Consider the following 18,062-nt stretch of genomic DNA (forward strand, 5'->3'; position numbering starts at 1 on the left):
ATATTGCAAGGGAAATGACTCCAGGCTCAAAATTATAATTCACTCATGTGATTCTCACACACAGTCACACACAGTCACACACACACACACACACACACACACACACACACACACACACACACACACACACACACACACACACACACACACACACACACACACACACACACACACACACAGCAACCTAGCTAATAATCCAACCACAGGACAAGATCACAAAGCCAGTGTGAGGATGTTTTTAACATATTGAATAAATAAATAAAACATCAAACACAAAATATAACCTAGATATGATCATAAAAATAGAACCAGGACAACATAACTCAGTTAATTTGTACATCTTTATTTCAAAAGGTACTTACACAATTCGCATTTCTTTGTACAGTCATATGTTATACACAAAAAAATGAAACTAAAATGTACACATTTCATATTAGTCATATATATCTGTTGTATGATAATATAGAACAATTTTCACACATCACAACACATTTTCATTGATTAGCAACATCAAGCATACAGTACAGCCTCTCAGTCTCATTTGCAATCCTACTGTACAGCATAATAGTTTACCATCATTCCTGTAAAGTAAAGAAGGAAAAGGTAACAATTATTTGAGCCATATAGCAATAATATAACAATATACAAAGTCGTGAAATGATGGAGTGACTGTACCCATACATCCTCAGTATTATTAGATTCTCAGTATTATTGTGCGACACAACAGACGACCAAATATCTCAATGTTGATATTGTGTCGATAATGAAAAAGGGGGAAAATTTGTTTATTGGCTATAAAGTTGAGAAACCTAATGAGGGAACAACCTCTGATCGATTCTTCACATTGCCACGGCTGGGAAGGACCCTTTCAAGTACACATTGTTATATTATCCAATGACTTGTTGTCAGTAATGTCATCCACTTTCAACTTCATCAGAAATCCTTTAACAAGATAGATACACTTACAATATATTTATATCAATTCACAAATTGTTTGTACAGTTTAAAACGCCATGTCCCAGTAAATATGGTTCTCTGTAATTCAGTAAGTAATTAAAGGTAGGTACCTAAGATTAGTTCCAAGGTTAAAGCTCTGTATTCTGAGTGCTTGTTCAGTCATAGGGAAAATACATTTTCAGGTAGGTGACACATTTACAGCCAATCAGGAGAGAATACCCGTGTAATGGCTTAATTCTTTATAGTGTTACACTACAGATCGATTTTGTCACTTATTTCCGTCAACACTTCCAATGTCACTTGTTAATCAGATAGAGACTGATATGAGTTCTCTATCCTGATCGGATCAAATTGGTATCCCAACCTGGAAATGTATTAAAGAGCTGGAGAGACAGAGACTCCTGTTACCGAACACATACGCAATGAGTACTACTACCACTACTTACTACTACTACTAGTATTCTGATCAGAATATCAGAGCCATTTAACACCTATCTGAACCAAAGAAGACCACTTACCCTATACCTTTAACTACTATATTCTAAAGTTGAACACTGTCTGTAACACATTATGCGGTAGGTGGTTTTGTCCATGTGGTAATCAGAATAATCCAATCCCTTTACATGGTATTCCAGTACTTCCTAACACTACAGATTACTATATACTGTGTATATCATATCATCTCCGCATTTTCTCCTTCTCAAGAAAGGACAACGGAGGGATAGGAGAGAAAGGCACACACACACCGCCAGCTTCAAGAAGGAGGCCAGAGTTCGACGTGCTGAAGATTTTTTTTTCCAACAATGGAACCTCAGATGTTGGAGTCCTTCTCGGGCACGGGGAAGTAGCCGTTCATGTTGGTTGCGGTGCCGTCACCCTCAGGAGCAAAAATGGCCAGCATCCTCTCCTGCTCCCGTTTGGTCTTTGGTAAGTCATCAGATGGCGTGATGAGCAGCTGGACACGCTATAGACAGACACACACACACACACATGCATTGTGAGCTTTTAGTTTGTGTTACTTTCTTTAACTTTTAAAATACAACACACGGCGGAACACAGCGCTGAATTGATGATGGAAAAAAGTGGTCAAACTACAGTGGTCAAAGCAAACAAGCTAAAAGACCAAGATTCTCATCATCTGGAATGGTCAAGGGCACTACTAGCCATGAGGAAGCATGTCACAGGTTGACACAGATACACCAGGGAACCTCTCAAACCAGACTATCTCTTCCACAATCTTCCAATGCTACATAAACTGTAATTCCCCCTGGTAAAAGATGAGAAGAGAAGAGATTTCTGCCCATGACAAGGACATTACACAGCAGTTTGGAAAGTAGTCACTTTGGAAAGAAGTCACCTCTCTGAGTGTCCCCTGAGTGATGCTGATCTTGTAGATCATCCACATGGGGATGCAGACCATGGAGGACAGAGCCAGCAGCCAGCCCACGAAGTAGCCCCACCACGGGTACACATACACGTTGTTGTACTTCAGCGGAGTGTATTTGATGAGTGAGAAGGCAAATGTACCCTGCAGGGGGAAGGAGTAGATATATAGCGTTTAATCACATTGACCGTGGTGTCCCCATTTTGGAAAATAAATAAAAATAAAGATGAAAAAATAACAGATCTACAAGTCCACAACCCGTTGCGATCATGCGTCGTGTTGTGTTGACACTCACAATGCATGTGGCTGGGGTGAAGAACAACCAGCAGTACTTGATGTAAGGTCCTGGTCGGTAGCCAATCATGTCCTCTATGTTATCGTAAAAGCGATCCGCACCTGGGAAAATAGCCGGAGAGAAACAAGGACACAGCTTACAACACTGGGTCTTAAAGGAACCAGGGATACCGGCGTCAACATGCTGTATGTTATTGTCCATTTACAGCTTTGGCCAAAATATTGTACATAAACATAGCCCATCAAGAGTAGTATAAGAATCAAGCAGTGAAAGGTTAGGTGGCATACACGTCCTGCAAAGACTGTGCTAACACCACAATAGAATATAACAAGATAATAATCAGCAGCAGCAGCATGGATGTAAAAATAAAATAAATAAAATAAAATATATAAAATTGAAAATATAAGGACCAAACCAAATGGTCTGCATAATGTCAGGTCTACCAATCAGTGGGCTATACAACACGACATACTTAATTTACCGGTAATCACATAAATATCCAATTTTCCTCTCCTCTTCAGAGTAAGGGCCGATTCATACTCCTATTTTACCGCTGTTTCGGCGCTGTAGTGCCGAAATGATTTCGGCTCCTCAGAAATTTTCAGTAGCACCGAAGAGCCGACTTTAGGACGGTACCCCCCCCCCCCCCCCCCGAACCTCAAATGACGTCAAATTGTAGGCTCTACAGAGCCGAACCGACTTTTATTCGGCTCTAAAATAGGAGTATGAATCGCCCCTTAGCATGCATTGAATATTGTGGATAAAGTTCTTCTTTTTCATTTTGAATGAGTAATATGTCAAGTATTACATCATAATATATATTAAAAGAACATCACCAATAAGCGCCTACCCGAAACTACTTTCTCTTTTTGTCATTACTTCTAATGTAAGAGGTGCTTCTAAGTAAGGACCTATGGGACATCTACAGCACAACTCACCATAGACCATTCTAACTAAGGACCTATGGGGACATCTACAGGACAACTCACCATAGACCATTCTAACTAAGGACCTATGGGGACATCTACAGGACAACTCACCATAGACCCATGACCTATGGGACATCTACAGGACAACTCACCATAGACCATTCTAACTAAGGACCTATGGGACATCTACAGCACAACTCACCATAGACCATTCTAACTAAGGACCTATGGGACATCTACAGGACAACTCACCATAGACCATTCTAACTAAGGACCTATGGGACATCTACAGGACAACTCACCATAGACCATTCTAACTAAGGACCTATGGGACATCTACAGGACAACTCACCATAGACCATTCTAACTAAGGACCTATGGGACATCTACAGCACAACTCACCATAGACCATTCTAACTAAGGACCTATGGGGACATCTACAGCACAACTCACCATAGACCCATGACCTATGGGGACATCTACAGGACAACTCACCATAGACCCATGACCTATGGGACATCTACAGGACAACTCACCATAGACCATTCTAACTAAGGACCTATGGGACATCTACAGGACAACTCACCATAGACCATTCTAACTAAGGACCTATGGGACATCTACAGGACAACTCACCATAGACCATTCTAACTAAGGACCTATGGGACATCTACAGGACAACTCACCATAGACCATTCTAACTAAGGACCTATGGGACATCTACAGGACAACTCACCATAGACCATTCTAACTAAGGACCTATGGGACATCTACAGGACAACTCACCATAGACCATTCTAACTAAGGACCTATGGGACATCTACAGGACAACTCACCATAGACCATTCTAACTAAGGACCTATGGGACATCTACAGGACAACTCACCATAGACCCATGACCTATGGGACATCTACAGGACAACTCACCATAGACCATTCTAACTAAGGACCTATGGGACATCTACAGGACAACTCACCATAGACCCAGGCAATGCAGACGGTCTCAAAGATGGCCATGAAGAGAAGACACATGCCGCTGGCTGCATAGTAATCAAAGAGCTGGAAGACGTACATACCACCCTGTAAAGAGACAGAGATATACACTGAGTATACTATGACTATGGGACCTCATTTTACAGGACATAAATACACTATGCACAGTCCAGAGTGTTAACCCATTTTCGCCTGACGTCAAAAAAAAGAAAAGAAAAAAAGTTTGCTCTGAAAGAATATATATTCAAAGATTTGTGCCACATTTTTTACAATTTTCAAAAATAACAGACCTACAAGCTCGTAGCGCGCCACTCGGTGGCGCGCTATGAGCTTGTAGGTCTGCTATTTTTCAATAGTTAAAACACCAAAAGGGGTTCCCGTACAGAATGGGTTTTAATTGAACTCTGAAAGTACGTAGGAGAAGTGGACAGAACAGGTCAAGACAAAACAAAGCAAATAAATACTACACAAATCAAGCAAATATCATGCCCCAAAAACTCCCTCTGGGGACAAGAAAGTTTGGGAATCAAACAATTCTCTAGAGATCATTCTAATTTCTTAGGTTGAATATTGTATGTCAGGCCATTCCTCAATTCCTGATGTGACGAATTGAAAATAAAAACACTCTAAATGTGAAAAGCAGGCTCTAAAGATTATTCTCCTACATTAAAGGACCTATAACATAAAATTCAACTTTTTCAATTTCTTTTGTGTTTTTGGGGCTCCCATGTGTGTTTTCTATCCCCACAAATAACCAATTTTGAACAATCAGGCCTTCATGTCATATGGGTGTTTTAATGGAAATTGCTCTCAGAAACAGCTCGACTGATTTTGGTCTCATCGTGATGTCATCAATGTCACCCTACTTTGTATAATTCCTCCATTTCTTCAGTCTTCAGTTGCAAATTTGCATTTCCACTTTTTCCAAGCTGGCATGGAATGGAAACAAGCCTGGTGTTATCTAGCATGAGTATTATAATGACTCAAATATTAAATAATCTGCATATCAGCACCCTCTCCACCTCAGGACATTGTGGTACTGCAGCTAAAACTGCTTTCAAAGTCCAGAAAGAATTGACAAGGCCTGGTTATATCAGAGTGGTGATTGAGGCTCAAACCATTAGAAATAACTTTGAGGGACATAGACCATATGATTATTAAATATTAAAAGCCGTTTTAAAATGCATGTTATTTGCGCTTTAACACGCTGCAGAGAGAGCTCTGGAAGGCAGCTGTGTCAGAGGCAAAAATGAGTGAACTGCATGAACAGTTTATTTCTCCAGAACAGAGCATCCTGACATGGATTATACTCCCACAACCTCCCAGGTGTGACCCCCAGCGTCAGCCACAGGAAGTGTGTGCGTGCATTCATCTATTTGTGCACGAGTGTGTGTGTGTGAGTGTGTGGTGAGGGTGTGAGTGTGTGGTGAGGGTGTGTGTGTGTGTGTGTGTGTGTGTTTGTGTGTGTTTGTGTGTGTGCTCTGCTCAGGCGTTTTGTCTGTTGTGAGCTTGTACGTCGGCTATTTTGAGCTTCAGGGTTAGGGTTAAAATGCAAAGAAATTGTACAAATGGCATTCATATCGTCGCCATCATAAAACGCTGACGTCCTCAAAAGCATGCGTATGTGTACAGTATGTGTAGTGTGTGGCCCTCACCTCCATCAGCATCACAAGGCCCATGAGGAAAGACACGAACGCCACCACCAACAGGAAGAGCTCCCTGCGGTTCTTGCGGCGGAACGTGGCAGGGTACATGTCCACTATGGCCGTCACCAGGCTCTCCACGCACACAAACTGACAACACACGTTCAAAAGCATGTTTACGCCACGTAAAGCTGCACTCGGTAACATCAATGCCACCATTTAACCCCGGGTCCACCACCGCACCAGTGGGGAAACATTTTACCCATAGGGAAATTGAGCACACCTACTTGCTCGGGGGGTGTAATAGATTTTGACCTCCCGCCAGTACCACTTGTCAATTTGTGAACAAATCTAATAATATTGAAATATTTTAACACCACAATTATCTTCTCTTATCTTCTCTCTTCAGATGGGGTCCACAGTCAAATACATGAAAATGTTTGAGAAACAATGCTGTAAAGTGTAAGGTCTATATACCTGACTGTCCAGCCCCAGGAAAACGATCATGATGAAGAACAGAACCGCCCAGACAGGAGAGTATGGCATCATGGACACAGCACGAGGGTAGGCTATGAACGCCAGCCCTGGACCTGAATGAAGACAGGACAAATCACCAGTTGATGAAATGAAGTGGAAACCGAGCTACACTTCCTAACCATCTGTCCATTGTACCAAGACATCAGAGACACATACTTCCCACAGATTACAACCACACACAGAGATTTTGAAAACATGACCAATGACAAAAAAATCCCATATCTGCTGGGCGAAGTACAACAATGTGCAAACACAGCAGCAAGATTTGTGAGTTGCTGTGATAGGAGAAGGATATCAAATGGAACACAACCACCCTAAAGACTAATCATTGTGTATATTCCTGCACTATACCTGCATCGAGTGACCTGGGTACATAGAATTTGATCTATTGAAGATTCTGACCTTCAAATGTACATTATTTTTTTGTATTGATTGTATTGCTGTATTGTTGTATTGTTCTTTCTGCTTTGGCAATGTAAACGTATGTTTTCTCATGCCAATAAAGCCCTTTGAATTGAATTGAATTGATTGAAAATATAAGGACAAATTGTAAAAGGTTTATGCACATCCGAAACACTTGCTGGAAAGAAGAACACATTCAAATAAACAAGTCAGTCCTCTTGAAATCTGGGCACCCGCATCTCAGCGGCGTCGACTTCCATTCTAAAATGAGTATGAACTATTAAAAGAAATAAAACACATGCAGGGAACTAAAAGTAACAACATGGGCCCGGGCGGGCCCAGCGGTCCGGTACCTAGGCTCCTAATGCAGCCTACAGCGGGTTTGAGTCCAGTTCCTGATGTCACTCCCCGTCTCTCTCTCCTCCTTTCCTGTCAATCACCACTTAAAGGCAAAAAGCTTTCAAAGACTTTTATTTTAAACTTTCCGCGCTATGAGCTTGTAGATCTGCCATTTTTACAAAATCCTGAAAATCTTTGAATATCTATTCTTTCACAGTGAACGTTTTTAACTCAAATATTTGCTTCTGGGGGGTCCCTGGAACGACATATTTTCAGATGGGAGTCTGCGGCCAAATACATATAATTATGTGGGTCCTTGACATGAAAAGGTTTGAGCACCACTGATAAGTTTTTCAGAAAACTGTCAAGATTTAGAAGACATTTTGTAGAATCAGTTCTCAGGTCGTAAAGGGCCACTTTTGCAACCAGAGCTTATTTGAATGATGTTTAGGACACAGAAACACTTTCCTGGGGTTTTTATGTGTGTGATATGTTTTTTTATTATATTTTAGTCATAACGCCATGTTCATGACCAAAAACCTGTCATGAAAATGTGGTCTCACTTCTTTCCTGGACTACAAAGTCACACCTCCATGCAGCCCTCCCCCTCGCCACAAGGAGGGGAAGTGCACTAAAGCATTATGGGCATTGTAGGAATTCAGCAATCCAGTCAAACACACAGACTTCATTATTTTTCTGGCCATAGGGTGCAAATTTCAAATTGTGCTACTGTTATCTACTACAAATACTATTAACATTGAGTGACTGCAGTTTCTTCCAGTGGTGAAATGTCCCTTTAATGGGTAAAGCTTATTGGGTGACTCACCGGACTCCGCTACCTCCGAGATGTCGACGTTCTGTTCGTACGCCATGAAACCCAGGATGGAAAAGATGGCAAAGCCCGCCACGAAGCTTGTAGCGCTGTTCAGGACGCACAGCGACACGCAGTCTCTGGAAAACAGTTGTTTGTTGTTGTTAGCCAAGCAATGGAATCGTTCGTTTCCAAAATGGTTCGTAAATAATTCGGGTTGTGCCGATTGCCGATCGGGTGATCGGAAACCGGGGCCGATCACGTCATTTTCAAATGATCGGATCGGAAGCAAAAAAACGTGATCGAAAAAACGTGATCCTTGAAACAATATTATATCCATATCATGATCATGACATCCCTATCCCAGGGTTGTGTCCTTTCTCCACTTCTGTATTCATTATATACTCATTTCTGTCAATCTAACTTTAGTACAGTTATGATGGATAAGTTTGCTGATGACACATCTGTAGTAGGTCTTATTACCAACGGGGATGAATCCGACTACCGCAGAGCAGTAGAGGAGCTGGTGAGATGTGTGAGAGTTACAACTTGATTCTAAACATCTCTAAAACCAAAGAGATGTTCATCGACTTTAGAAAAAATATCTCGAGTCCCCCCCCCCCCTTTTCATCAATGGAGAAGAGGTAGAAAGAGTCTCCTCCTTCCGGTTCCTCAGGACCAGAGTCTCCTCCTTCCGGTTCCTCAGGACCACCATCCATGAATCCTTATCATGGGATCAAAACACCTACATCATAATAAGCAAATAACACCAGCGTCTCTATTTCCTGCGGCAGCTTAAGAAGTTTAAAGTCAGCCAAGCAGCCATGACTCACTTCTACAGGGCCACTATTGAAAGTGTTCTCACCTTCTCCATGCTTGTCTGGTTTGGTCACACAACCTCTCAAGACAAACCGAAGCTGGAAAGAGTAGTACGTTGCGCATCAAAAACCATTGGATGTAGCCTCCCTACACTTTCCTCACTCTACTCCACCAGAATAATTAGGAAGGCTAAAAAAAATCATAACAGACAACTCCCATCCTGCACATCACCTCTTCAATCTCCTCCCATCAGGCAGGAGATAGAAGTATCAAGAGCTCAACATCTCGCTTCAGAGATAGCACTTACCTCGTAGCCATTAGACATCCGAACTTGACTCATTGGGCACAGTTGGGCTGATGTATGTATGTAGCAATATGCATATAGCACTTTAAAAAAACTGAATGTGCTTCTGGTTTTTGTAGTGTATTGTCTTTCTTGTTTTTGTATCTATGGTTGTCTATATATGTTGAGTATGAACCAAGACAAATTCCTATCAACTTGTTGACATGGCAAGAACAATTATTGAATCCTATCAATAATAAATCAATATATATTAAATTTGTTTTCAAATGTTCCCCCCAGTATACGTGATATGTGGTTAATTACAGTGCCTTGATGTGCCAGTCATTTCCTGATATGAGTGTTTACCTGTAGCAGTTGTTGTTGTATTTGTTGTAGCTGCCCAGCGCAGTGAGTGAACCCAGACAGATGGCATATGAAAAGAAGATCTGAGTGCCGGCGTCCATCCACACCTAAACACACACAATAAACATCACGTTTATTTGAGACGGTGGCTTTCTAACGTTTTACCTGCATTTAAAGCGAAAATATCCAAGTACATATGTAGAAAACATTTCACCTATCGACATCGACATGAAGCCGGGTTGAAAGTGGTTAAAATTGAATAAAAACTAAATTGGTTCTCTGATGATCGGCCGATACAGATACAAATCTTGTGCATAAGTGCATTCGAATATTTCCAAACATATTATGCCAAAACTCACATCAAAACTGTAGGTTATAACTTATAACATAACCCTGGTTATGTAAACAAACATTAGCGAGCAATTAATTAAGAAGCCATCTTACAATAAGCGAATTGCGAGCCTAATGTAGTTTAACATAACTATATAGCTGATTGACTTTTATACCACTTAAATGGTATAAAATAAAATATTGCTGTAATTGCAGTAATTTAAAGTGAAGTAGAAAAACTGTCACACACTATGACCCCTTTTCCACCGGTTCAGTTCAGAACCAATTCTTAGTCCATGAGCCAGAGCTCAGAAATTAGAACCTTAATTATCACTATGAATCAATTATGAGTTAATTATCAGGTTAATTATCGTGGTCAGAGGTTCAAAGAAAAAATATTTAGGACGACCGTCGAGCCGATTCTACTCTGTGCCATGGCTCCGAGACATGGACACTTTCAAATAAATTAGAGAAACGGCTGGATGGCACTTACTTACACCCGCCTTCTAATGAGAGCGCAAAATCTCTCTTGGAAGAGCCACCCATCGACTGATCTAATATATGGCAACCTTCCTCGTGTTTCTTCACTAGTCCGATCCAGAAGGTGAGGTTCTATCTTCCCTTCTTCTCTGGAATACTGCCTCAAAACAGACCAGAGGTAGAAAACTGTTCCCTGATGTGATCACTAGGGACACAGGCATCAGTAAGCAGGAACTGGGGATGGCAATGAAGGACCGGGAAGTCTGGCGTGGCATTGTGAAATCCATGATCTCGACCGTGGTCGAAAAATGATGATGATCCCCATGAAACTTCCCCAGTTGATTACTTACACGAAGACAATGATTTATTGTATTACACATTTATGCAAATTAGGCATTATATAGGAAAATATGCAAAACATTATTATATAATATTATATTGATCCTCTAAACAATTATAGATATGGTTTTGCACACTCAATTAATAATTGAATAATTTTGGAGCTCTGGCTCGTGGACTAAGAATTGGTTCTGAATCTGAACTGAACCAGTTCCCAACCAGTGGAAAAGGCTGTAACTGAGGAGATAACTATGATCTGAATCATCATTCTAACACTGCACATTCTCTCTTTAGGCTAACTTCTAGAGAATCTAGACAGATACATTACATTTAAATTAATTCCCTGGACCCCACGTTAAGAAGTAAATTTACACACATTTGCCTCGAGTCGAGGCAAACGTGTCGATGTGTGTTTGTAACAGGTGTATTATTGTGTTTGTATGCAGAAGGGCACACGTGTGGAGTGTTTACATGTTCTCATTAACTTCAGGTAATCACTGACCAACAAACCAATATGACACTAGGACACGTTACTACGTTAGGCACATCTTGTGGTCCACTACTTATTAACTACTTCCAACCTGGCATCCCTATTTTTGGCATGTCATTATAGGTCAAAAATGTTCACAGAAATTTCAGTTGAAAAAAATAATTTTATCTAAATGTTCTACTCTATCTGAGTAGCATCGAAAAATGTCTATGTTCAAATAAAGGCAATCGTGTGAAAATGCTTTGTGTAAAAACAATGTGCACAGCACTAGTATTCCTCAGTACAAGATACCATGTTATAATGCATGAGTTTCTGTGTTAACGTAACTCAGAAAAAGTACAAATGGAACCAAATGGACCAGTAAGGGTCCAAAACTGAGCATTTGACTGGTCTTGTGTCTGGTTCTGAGCCGGTCTGGACCAGTTTAAGCTGTGGAGGGGGGTCGTGTCTCTAGCTGACCGACACACTCTGACATCTCTCCCTCTCTCTCCTGGCCGAGGCCTTTTCTTTGTGTTTGCGAGCCCAGCGGTGTCCGGGCGCTCTGCGTGAACTCTGTGCTCCGGGACTCTTTCATGGAGCACAGATGGGCCCTCACACACACACACACAACGACACCATCCCCGCCCCACCGCACAGAACCCTGGGATGCCTGCATCTGGTGAGCCCCCTCGCCCAACGGGGTTGCAGAGCAATCCGGAAACAACCGCTGCGACGCTGCTTTTAGTGTATACTGAAGTGTATTGCTACTATATTGTTTCTTCATGGTTGAAATATATATATAATTATTATTTTTGTTTTCTGCCTTTATTTGATAGTGTACAGTAGACTGACAGGAAACGGGGAGAGAGAGAGATGGGGAGTGAAACGCTGTCAGGCTGGCCACTGGATAAGCAGCCTAGGTGTGTGTGTCTGTGTGTCTGTGTCTGTCAGTCAGTCAGTCAGTCAGTCAGTCAGTCAGTCAGTCAGTCAGTCAGTCAGTCAGTCAGTCGTGTCATGGTACCTGTGGATCAGCCAGTCTTCCCAGGTCAGGATAAAGGTAGAACTTGATTCCTATGGCAGCTCCAGGTAGAGTGAGTCCTCTGACCAGCAGCACGATCAGCATCAGATACGGGAAGGTGGCGGTGAAATATACCACCTGTACACGCAAACGTGCACACACACACACACACACACACACACACACACACACACACACACACACACACTACATTACTGATAATAACAATGATGAATGTTCACTTAACTGCTTTAACAAGAGGAAAAAAACATGGCATTTCATAGAAATAACAAGATATTGATATTGCACTGACACACGTCAGGATTACTCCTAGGGGTGCCATGTGGCTCACCTGCATGCTACGTACATTAGTAACTGGCTACAGTCATTCTTGCAGCTGACCCGGGTTCGAATTCGACCCAAGGCTCTTTACTGTCTTTCACCTCACTGTCACAAATGAATACAATTAAAAACTACATTGAGGATGTGATTATTATGCCGGATTGGACCCAGGAGATCCACTAGCGTCCCCCTACCCACCTTCCCTGTGGATTTGGTCCCCTTCCAGATGCAGAAGTAGCACATGACCCAGGCAATGAACAGACACAGTGCCAGGTCCCAGTTCAGAGAGCCCATGTGGTCGATGCCCGGGGATATCCTCAGAGCTCTCCTCCTGCACAGAGAGAGAGAGACAGAGCGAGAGAGAGAGAGAGAGAGAGAGAGAGAGAGAGAGAGAGAGAGAGAGAGAGAGAGAGAGAGAGAGAGAGAGAGAGTCGCAGTTGCGTTAATTTAACTTAGTAATGAATGGTTAGTTGAGCGGGTTACTTGGTCAGAGTTCGGGGGGAGGGGTATAGATATGAATGTGGGGGTTTAGTATACAGAAGTAATGCCTGGTAATCAGTAATCACTAGTAATACGTAATGTATCATTGAGCAGAGCAGTGGTTCTCGATCCTTTTAATTTCAAGCACCACCCCAGTTTGCTCCAGCAGCATTAGGCCGCGGATCCCCATAATTCTAAAAGTGTACAAATGGAACCAAATATAAATACTATAGCTACTATAACTATAAATCATTTAGCTGGGGACCCCCTGGAACCCCCCCAAGGACCCCTGGGTCCCACTTTGAGAACCACTGGAGTAGAGGTTAGATGTCTGGAAAACTCACTCCCAGAATTCCATGACAGGTGAGGTAGCGTTTGGGTCCATTGTGACGTTGTCCACTCTCCTTTGGTACTCCACGCAGTTCTCTGAGGGGGAAAAGCCCAGCTGTCATTCAATGCAACTCCAGTTTCTCCACAGACATGGAACTTATTACTGTATACAGGGGTAGGGGGAGATTATGTTTTCACCCCTGTGTGTGTGTGTGTGTGTGTGTGTGTGTGTGTGTGTGTGTGTGTGTGTGTGTGTGTGTGTGTGTGTGTGTGTGTGTGTGTGTGTGTGTAATTCAGCAAACCGCCACGCTGATGACATTTCTCGTGCAGACTGCACAAGCAAAATTCCTGAATAGTTTTCAAATCCATCTATAACTATGTTTTGTGAATGTATCATTTATCACCCAGGCTATGGCCAGTCTGAAACCTGTTTTATTAACGCCATGCTTATTAAACTAATCAATTAATTCATATCACCTGTGTTCCACGTGTTGTTGCAGGAGGACCAGGGCAGGTCCCAGGCGAAGGAGAAGGACAGGTAAAAGATACCCCAGGCCAACACAACGATGTAGTAGAAGTTGAGGAGAGTCACTATGACCTGCGTGCCATAACCTAGACCTGCACACATCATATCCAACTGTTACTGTACAGATATGGCCCTATATCTTGCGCCACCCCTTACCCCTTATCCCTAAACTTAATTGCCATTTTTTTACTGTTTTAAAACATTTAAAAAAATAGTACAAATAGCCGATCTACAAGCTAACACCGTGTCGATGTAGATTGGCTAGTTGAACTATTTTTAAATGTTTTAAAATAGTAAAAAATGGCAAATAAGTTTAGGGATAAGGAGTAAGGGTTGGCGCAAGATGGAGCCCCCCATGCCATATACCTAGACTAGACCTGCACACATGGGTCCCTGTTTTATCCAGTGCCTTCCTTACCCCTTATCCCTACACGTCTTTTTGGGTTGTTTTTTTTACCATTTTGGAAAAACATCTTAAAATTGTTCAACTAGCCGATCGACACGTTGTGGGCTTGTAGATTCGCTGTTTGAACTAATGAAAAAATATAGTTAAAATAGTCGATCTACAAGCTCACAACGTATCTATCGATCAGGTAGTTGAACGATTTTAAAAAGTCTTTCGAAATAGTAAAAATTAAAAAAAAGTTTAGGAATAAAATAGGATAAAATAGGGCCCATGATATCAGTTGATGTGCAAAGTTAATTCAGAGAGTTGGAGGTGGTCTCTCTACACTTCCATTGAGACATTTATCCTTCTGTCGGGTAGACAAAATGTACAGATTGTAGCTTTAAGTTTAGGGATGAGGTTAAAGTTAAAGAATGTCTCTTAGATTCTAAATTAATATCACCTTTTATTGTCACCAACTTCCATCAATCTGCTCTGTGGCCTCTCTCAAAACTAAAAGGACCATGCAGTCCCACGTTGGACACAGAGTCTGCCAGAGTCACCTTTACTGCTGTACCAGAAAGAGTAGACGTTGTACCTTCAAACAGAGGACTGATCTTCCTCCAACAAGTGATGCCTCCCTCGCTGGTGAACTGTCCCAGAGCCACCTCCAGGAAGAACACAGGGACTCCGCAGGTAAACAGGAAGATCATGTAGGGGATCAGGAAGGCTCCTGGAGGGCAGAGAGGAACAGTTAAGACGGGGAGGTTGGAGCAGGATTCTTTCATGCCTGACCCATAGCCGAGTGACCTCTGTAAGGAGTGCTTTGAATGAGAGCCGACTGTCCAGGACAACACCAAGGCTCTTGGCTGTTGGAACCGAAGTTACCAATATGGAACTAGTTAGCTCCTGCATGGGGCAGGACCAGGGGGGCAGTCAGACAGGTATTTAACCAGGGGGGCAGTCAGACAGGTATTTAACCAGGGGGGCAGTCAGACAGGTATTTTGTGAAGCCACTGAGGAAATCGGGACTTCCTGAAATTTCATATAGTGGCCTGTTGTGGCGCTGTCTGTCATTGGGCCCAAAAAAACTCCATAGAGGTCCATGTATTTGGGCCCAACTTCACCTAGACTGTATTACCTTAATAAACATGGTCATGAATACTTTCTGCTTGTCATGATATTCTTTGTGGAAAATTATGGTCCCATTTATTTAAAAAAATGACCATAAAGTCGCGTATGTTCTGAGGGGCGTGGCTACCGTTACAGTCTATGATCGGGAGCCACCCCCCGTTCGAGTCAAAATAAAAACCAACGAAGAAGAAGGGGGGAAGTCCCGCCTCGTTGTCTGGGCCAGCCAATGGCCAGCTGGGCCCAAACGGATCTAGAAAGATGGCGATTTACAATTCAAGGACTGACTGGCTTCATATTACGTCCATATCAGACCCGGAGAACGCTTTGTCCATATTCTTTTACAGTCTATGGGCAGGACTTAGCTGGGAAGAAGAGAAGCTCAGTCTTATTTTGAAAATAGCAGATCTACAAGGTCAAAATGCGTCACATCACAACGCATTGTGAGCTTGTAGAACTGCTATTTTAAAATGGCTGAAATGTATATAGCGCTGAAGTGGTTACTGTATGTTTTGTAATAATAATCTAAATCTACTAAGTAATCAGTAACGAAAGTTTTCAAATAAATGTAGTGGAGTAAATGAAGAAAACAATATGAGCCTCTGAGATGTAGTGGAGTACAAGTACTGGAGATTGAAAATACTCAAGTAAAGTACAAATAACTCAAAATTGTACTTAAGTGCTATTACGTAAATGTACTTAGTTACTTTCCACCACTGCTTGCCCCTCTCTGCAATAAACCTGTTTGAATCATCTAAGGCCCAAACCACACCAGCTGCAACTCCTTGCAACAAAACAAACCACACCAATGCAACTTCTTGCAACTTCCATTGGGAATAATGGTTGCAAGTAGTTGCAACTTAAGTAGTTGTTGCAAGGAGTTGCATGGCGACCCTCTGGTGTGGTTAGGGCTTACCTGTCACCATGGCGACCCTCTGGTGTGGTTAGGGCTTACCTGTCACCATGGCGACCCTCTGGTGTGGTTAGGGCTTACCTGTCACCTCTGTCCCTGAATGTCAGAGGAACCGAAGCCAAAGTGGTGCCCAGACTTAACATCATTAACAAACATCATTATCACTGTTCTCTCACATAACACGCACGCACACCTCATGCATGCATGCACGCACGCACTCATGCACGCACGCACTCATGCACGCACGCACTCATGCAACTTCTGTGTGTTCCAAGTGACTTTGGGCAGCCCCGGGATGTGCAGAGCGCTCAGATTTCAGCCACGCTGTGCGATCCAGCAACAACAGCTGTCTGACCTTATTGACCCTTGACCCCTGACTCCCAACCACCCCACAGAGACACACAGAGAGACTAGGTATGTGTGTGTGTGTGTGTGTGTGTGTGGGAGGGGGGTTCTGATATACCAGCTAGACAAGCACGCCCCCACAAATTACTCTGATCAAACGTTCTTGGCATTGGTCGTTGATACACAGATTTGCAGAGCGCTTAACTCTCCTATTAACTTTTATCAAGTCAATAATTGCAACTATTGACAATTCAAACATGTATAAATGCATACGGACATGTTTGCATGCGTATGAACACCTGCATTATACACATACAAAAGAACATGCATACCTACCTGCATGCATGCAATTGAACAGATACTCACGCATACACAAAACTTGCATTACTACATACAATACATGCACGCATTGTATGCACTATTGTACACACACACACACACACACATGCACGTGAAGCATTGATGCATAGTCCTGTGAAGTCCCTTACCTCCGCCGTTCTTGTAGCAGAGGTAGGGGAAGCGCCACATGTTGCCCAGTCCGATGATGGAGCCAGCCACAGAGAGGATAAACTCAATCTTATTGCCCCACTCTCCTCTCTCCTCCAACTTCTGCTCCGCCTGCGGCAGAGCCTGCTGCTTGGGCCGGACGGAGCCATTGGAGATGCCTGCACTGGCCGCGTCTCCTGCAAGTCAATTAGGACACCTGTTTTCTGAAGCTTTTTCACAATGATACGCTAATCATTATTTTCTTACTTTAGACCAATGGCTCCAATGAATGTCCAGAGCTACCAACCTGCACACATTTTGTGTACCAACCACGCAATTCTAGGTGTCTATACGCCTAGAATTGCATGGTTGGTACACAAAATGTGTGCAGGTTGGTAGTTCTGAATGTCCATAACGCTGAGCAGTGGTGGAAGAAGTACTCGGATATTTTAACTTAAGTAATAGTAGCGACGCCACAATATAAAAAGACTCATTCAAAGTATACATCTATGATCTGCTGCTATTGCTCCCACACCTTTATGTCTTATCTCAGGTACTGTTTTTTGCTTTCTTGTTTGTTTGATTTTTTTTCTATAGAAATAACGACACGATGGAAACTATGCATGAAAACTAATTTCACCCACTTTTTTTTTTTTACCTTGTAAACCTGTGATGTCTGATGTGACAATACAATAATCTGCAAAGTAAAAGTATAGAAAATTGGAAATACTCC

At 42.4% G+C, this 18,062-nt stretch overlaps 1 protein-coding gene across 1 annotated transcript; it reads right to left on the reverse strand.

The window, feature by feature from the left end:
- Positions 1–1,768: 1,768 nt before the first annotated feature.
- Positions 1,769–17,646, reverse strand: LOC310853143 (sodium- and chloride-dependent GABA transporter 2-like; the record flags this gene model as incomplete). The annotated part of the gene is made up of 15 exons (XM_083757381.1): positions 1,769–1,921; positions 2,315–2,485; positions 2,637–2,737; positions 4,543–4,645; positions 6,214–6,351; positions 6,679–6,791; positions 8,306–8,430; positions 9,759–9,862; positions 12,395–12,529; positions 12,932–13,064; positions 13,558–13,639; positions 14,021–14,161; positions 15,053–15,187; positions 17,332–17,526; positions 17,637–17,646. 15 exons carry the CDS (start codon positions 17,644–17,646, stop codon positions 1,769–1,771), a joined length of 1,839 nt encoding a protein of 612 aa, XP_083613507.1.
- Positions 17,647–18,062: the final 416 nt, after the last annotated feature.

Source organism: Protomyctophum parallelum, assembly GCF_964188405.1.
Source record: "Protomyctophum parallelum genome assembly, chromosome: 22".
Lineage (NCBI taxonomy): Eukaryota > Metazoa > Chordata > Actinopteri > Myctophiformes > Myctophidae > Protomyctophum > Protomyctophum parallelum.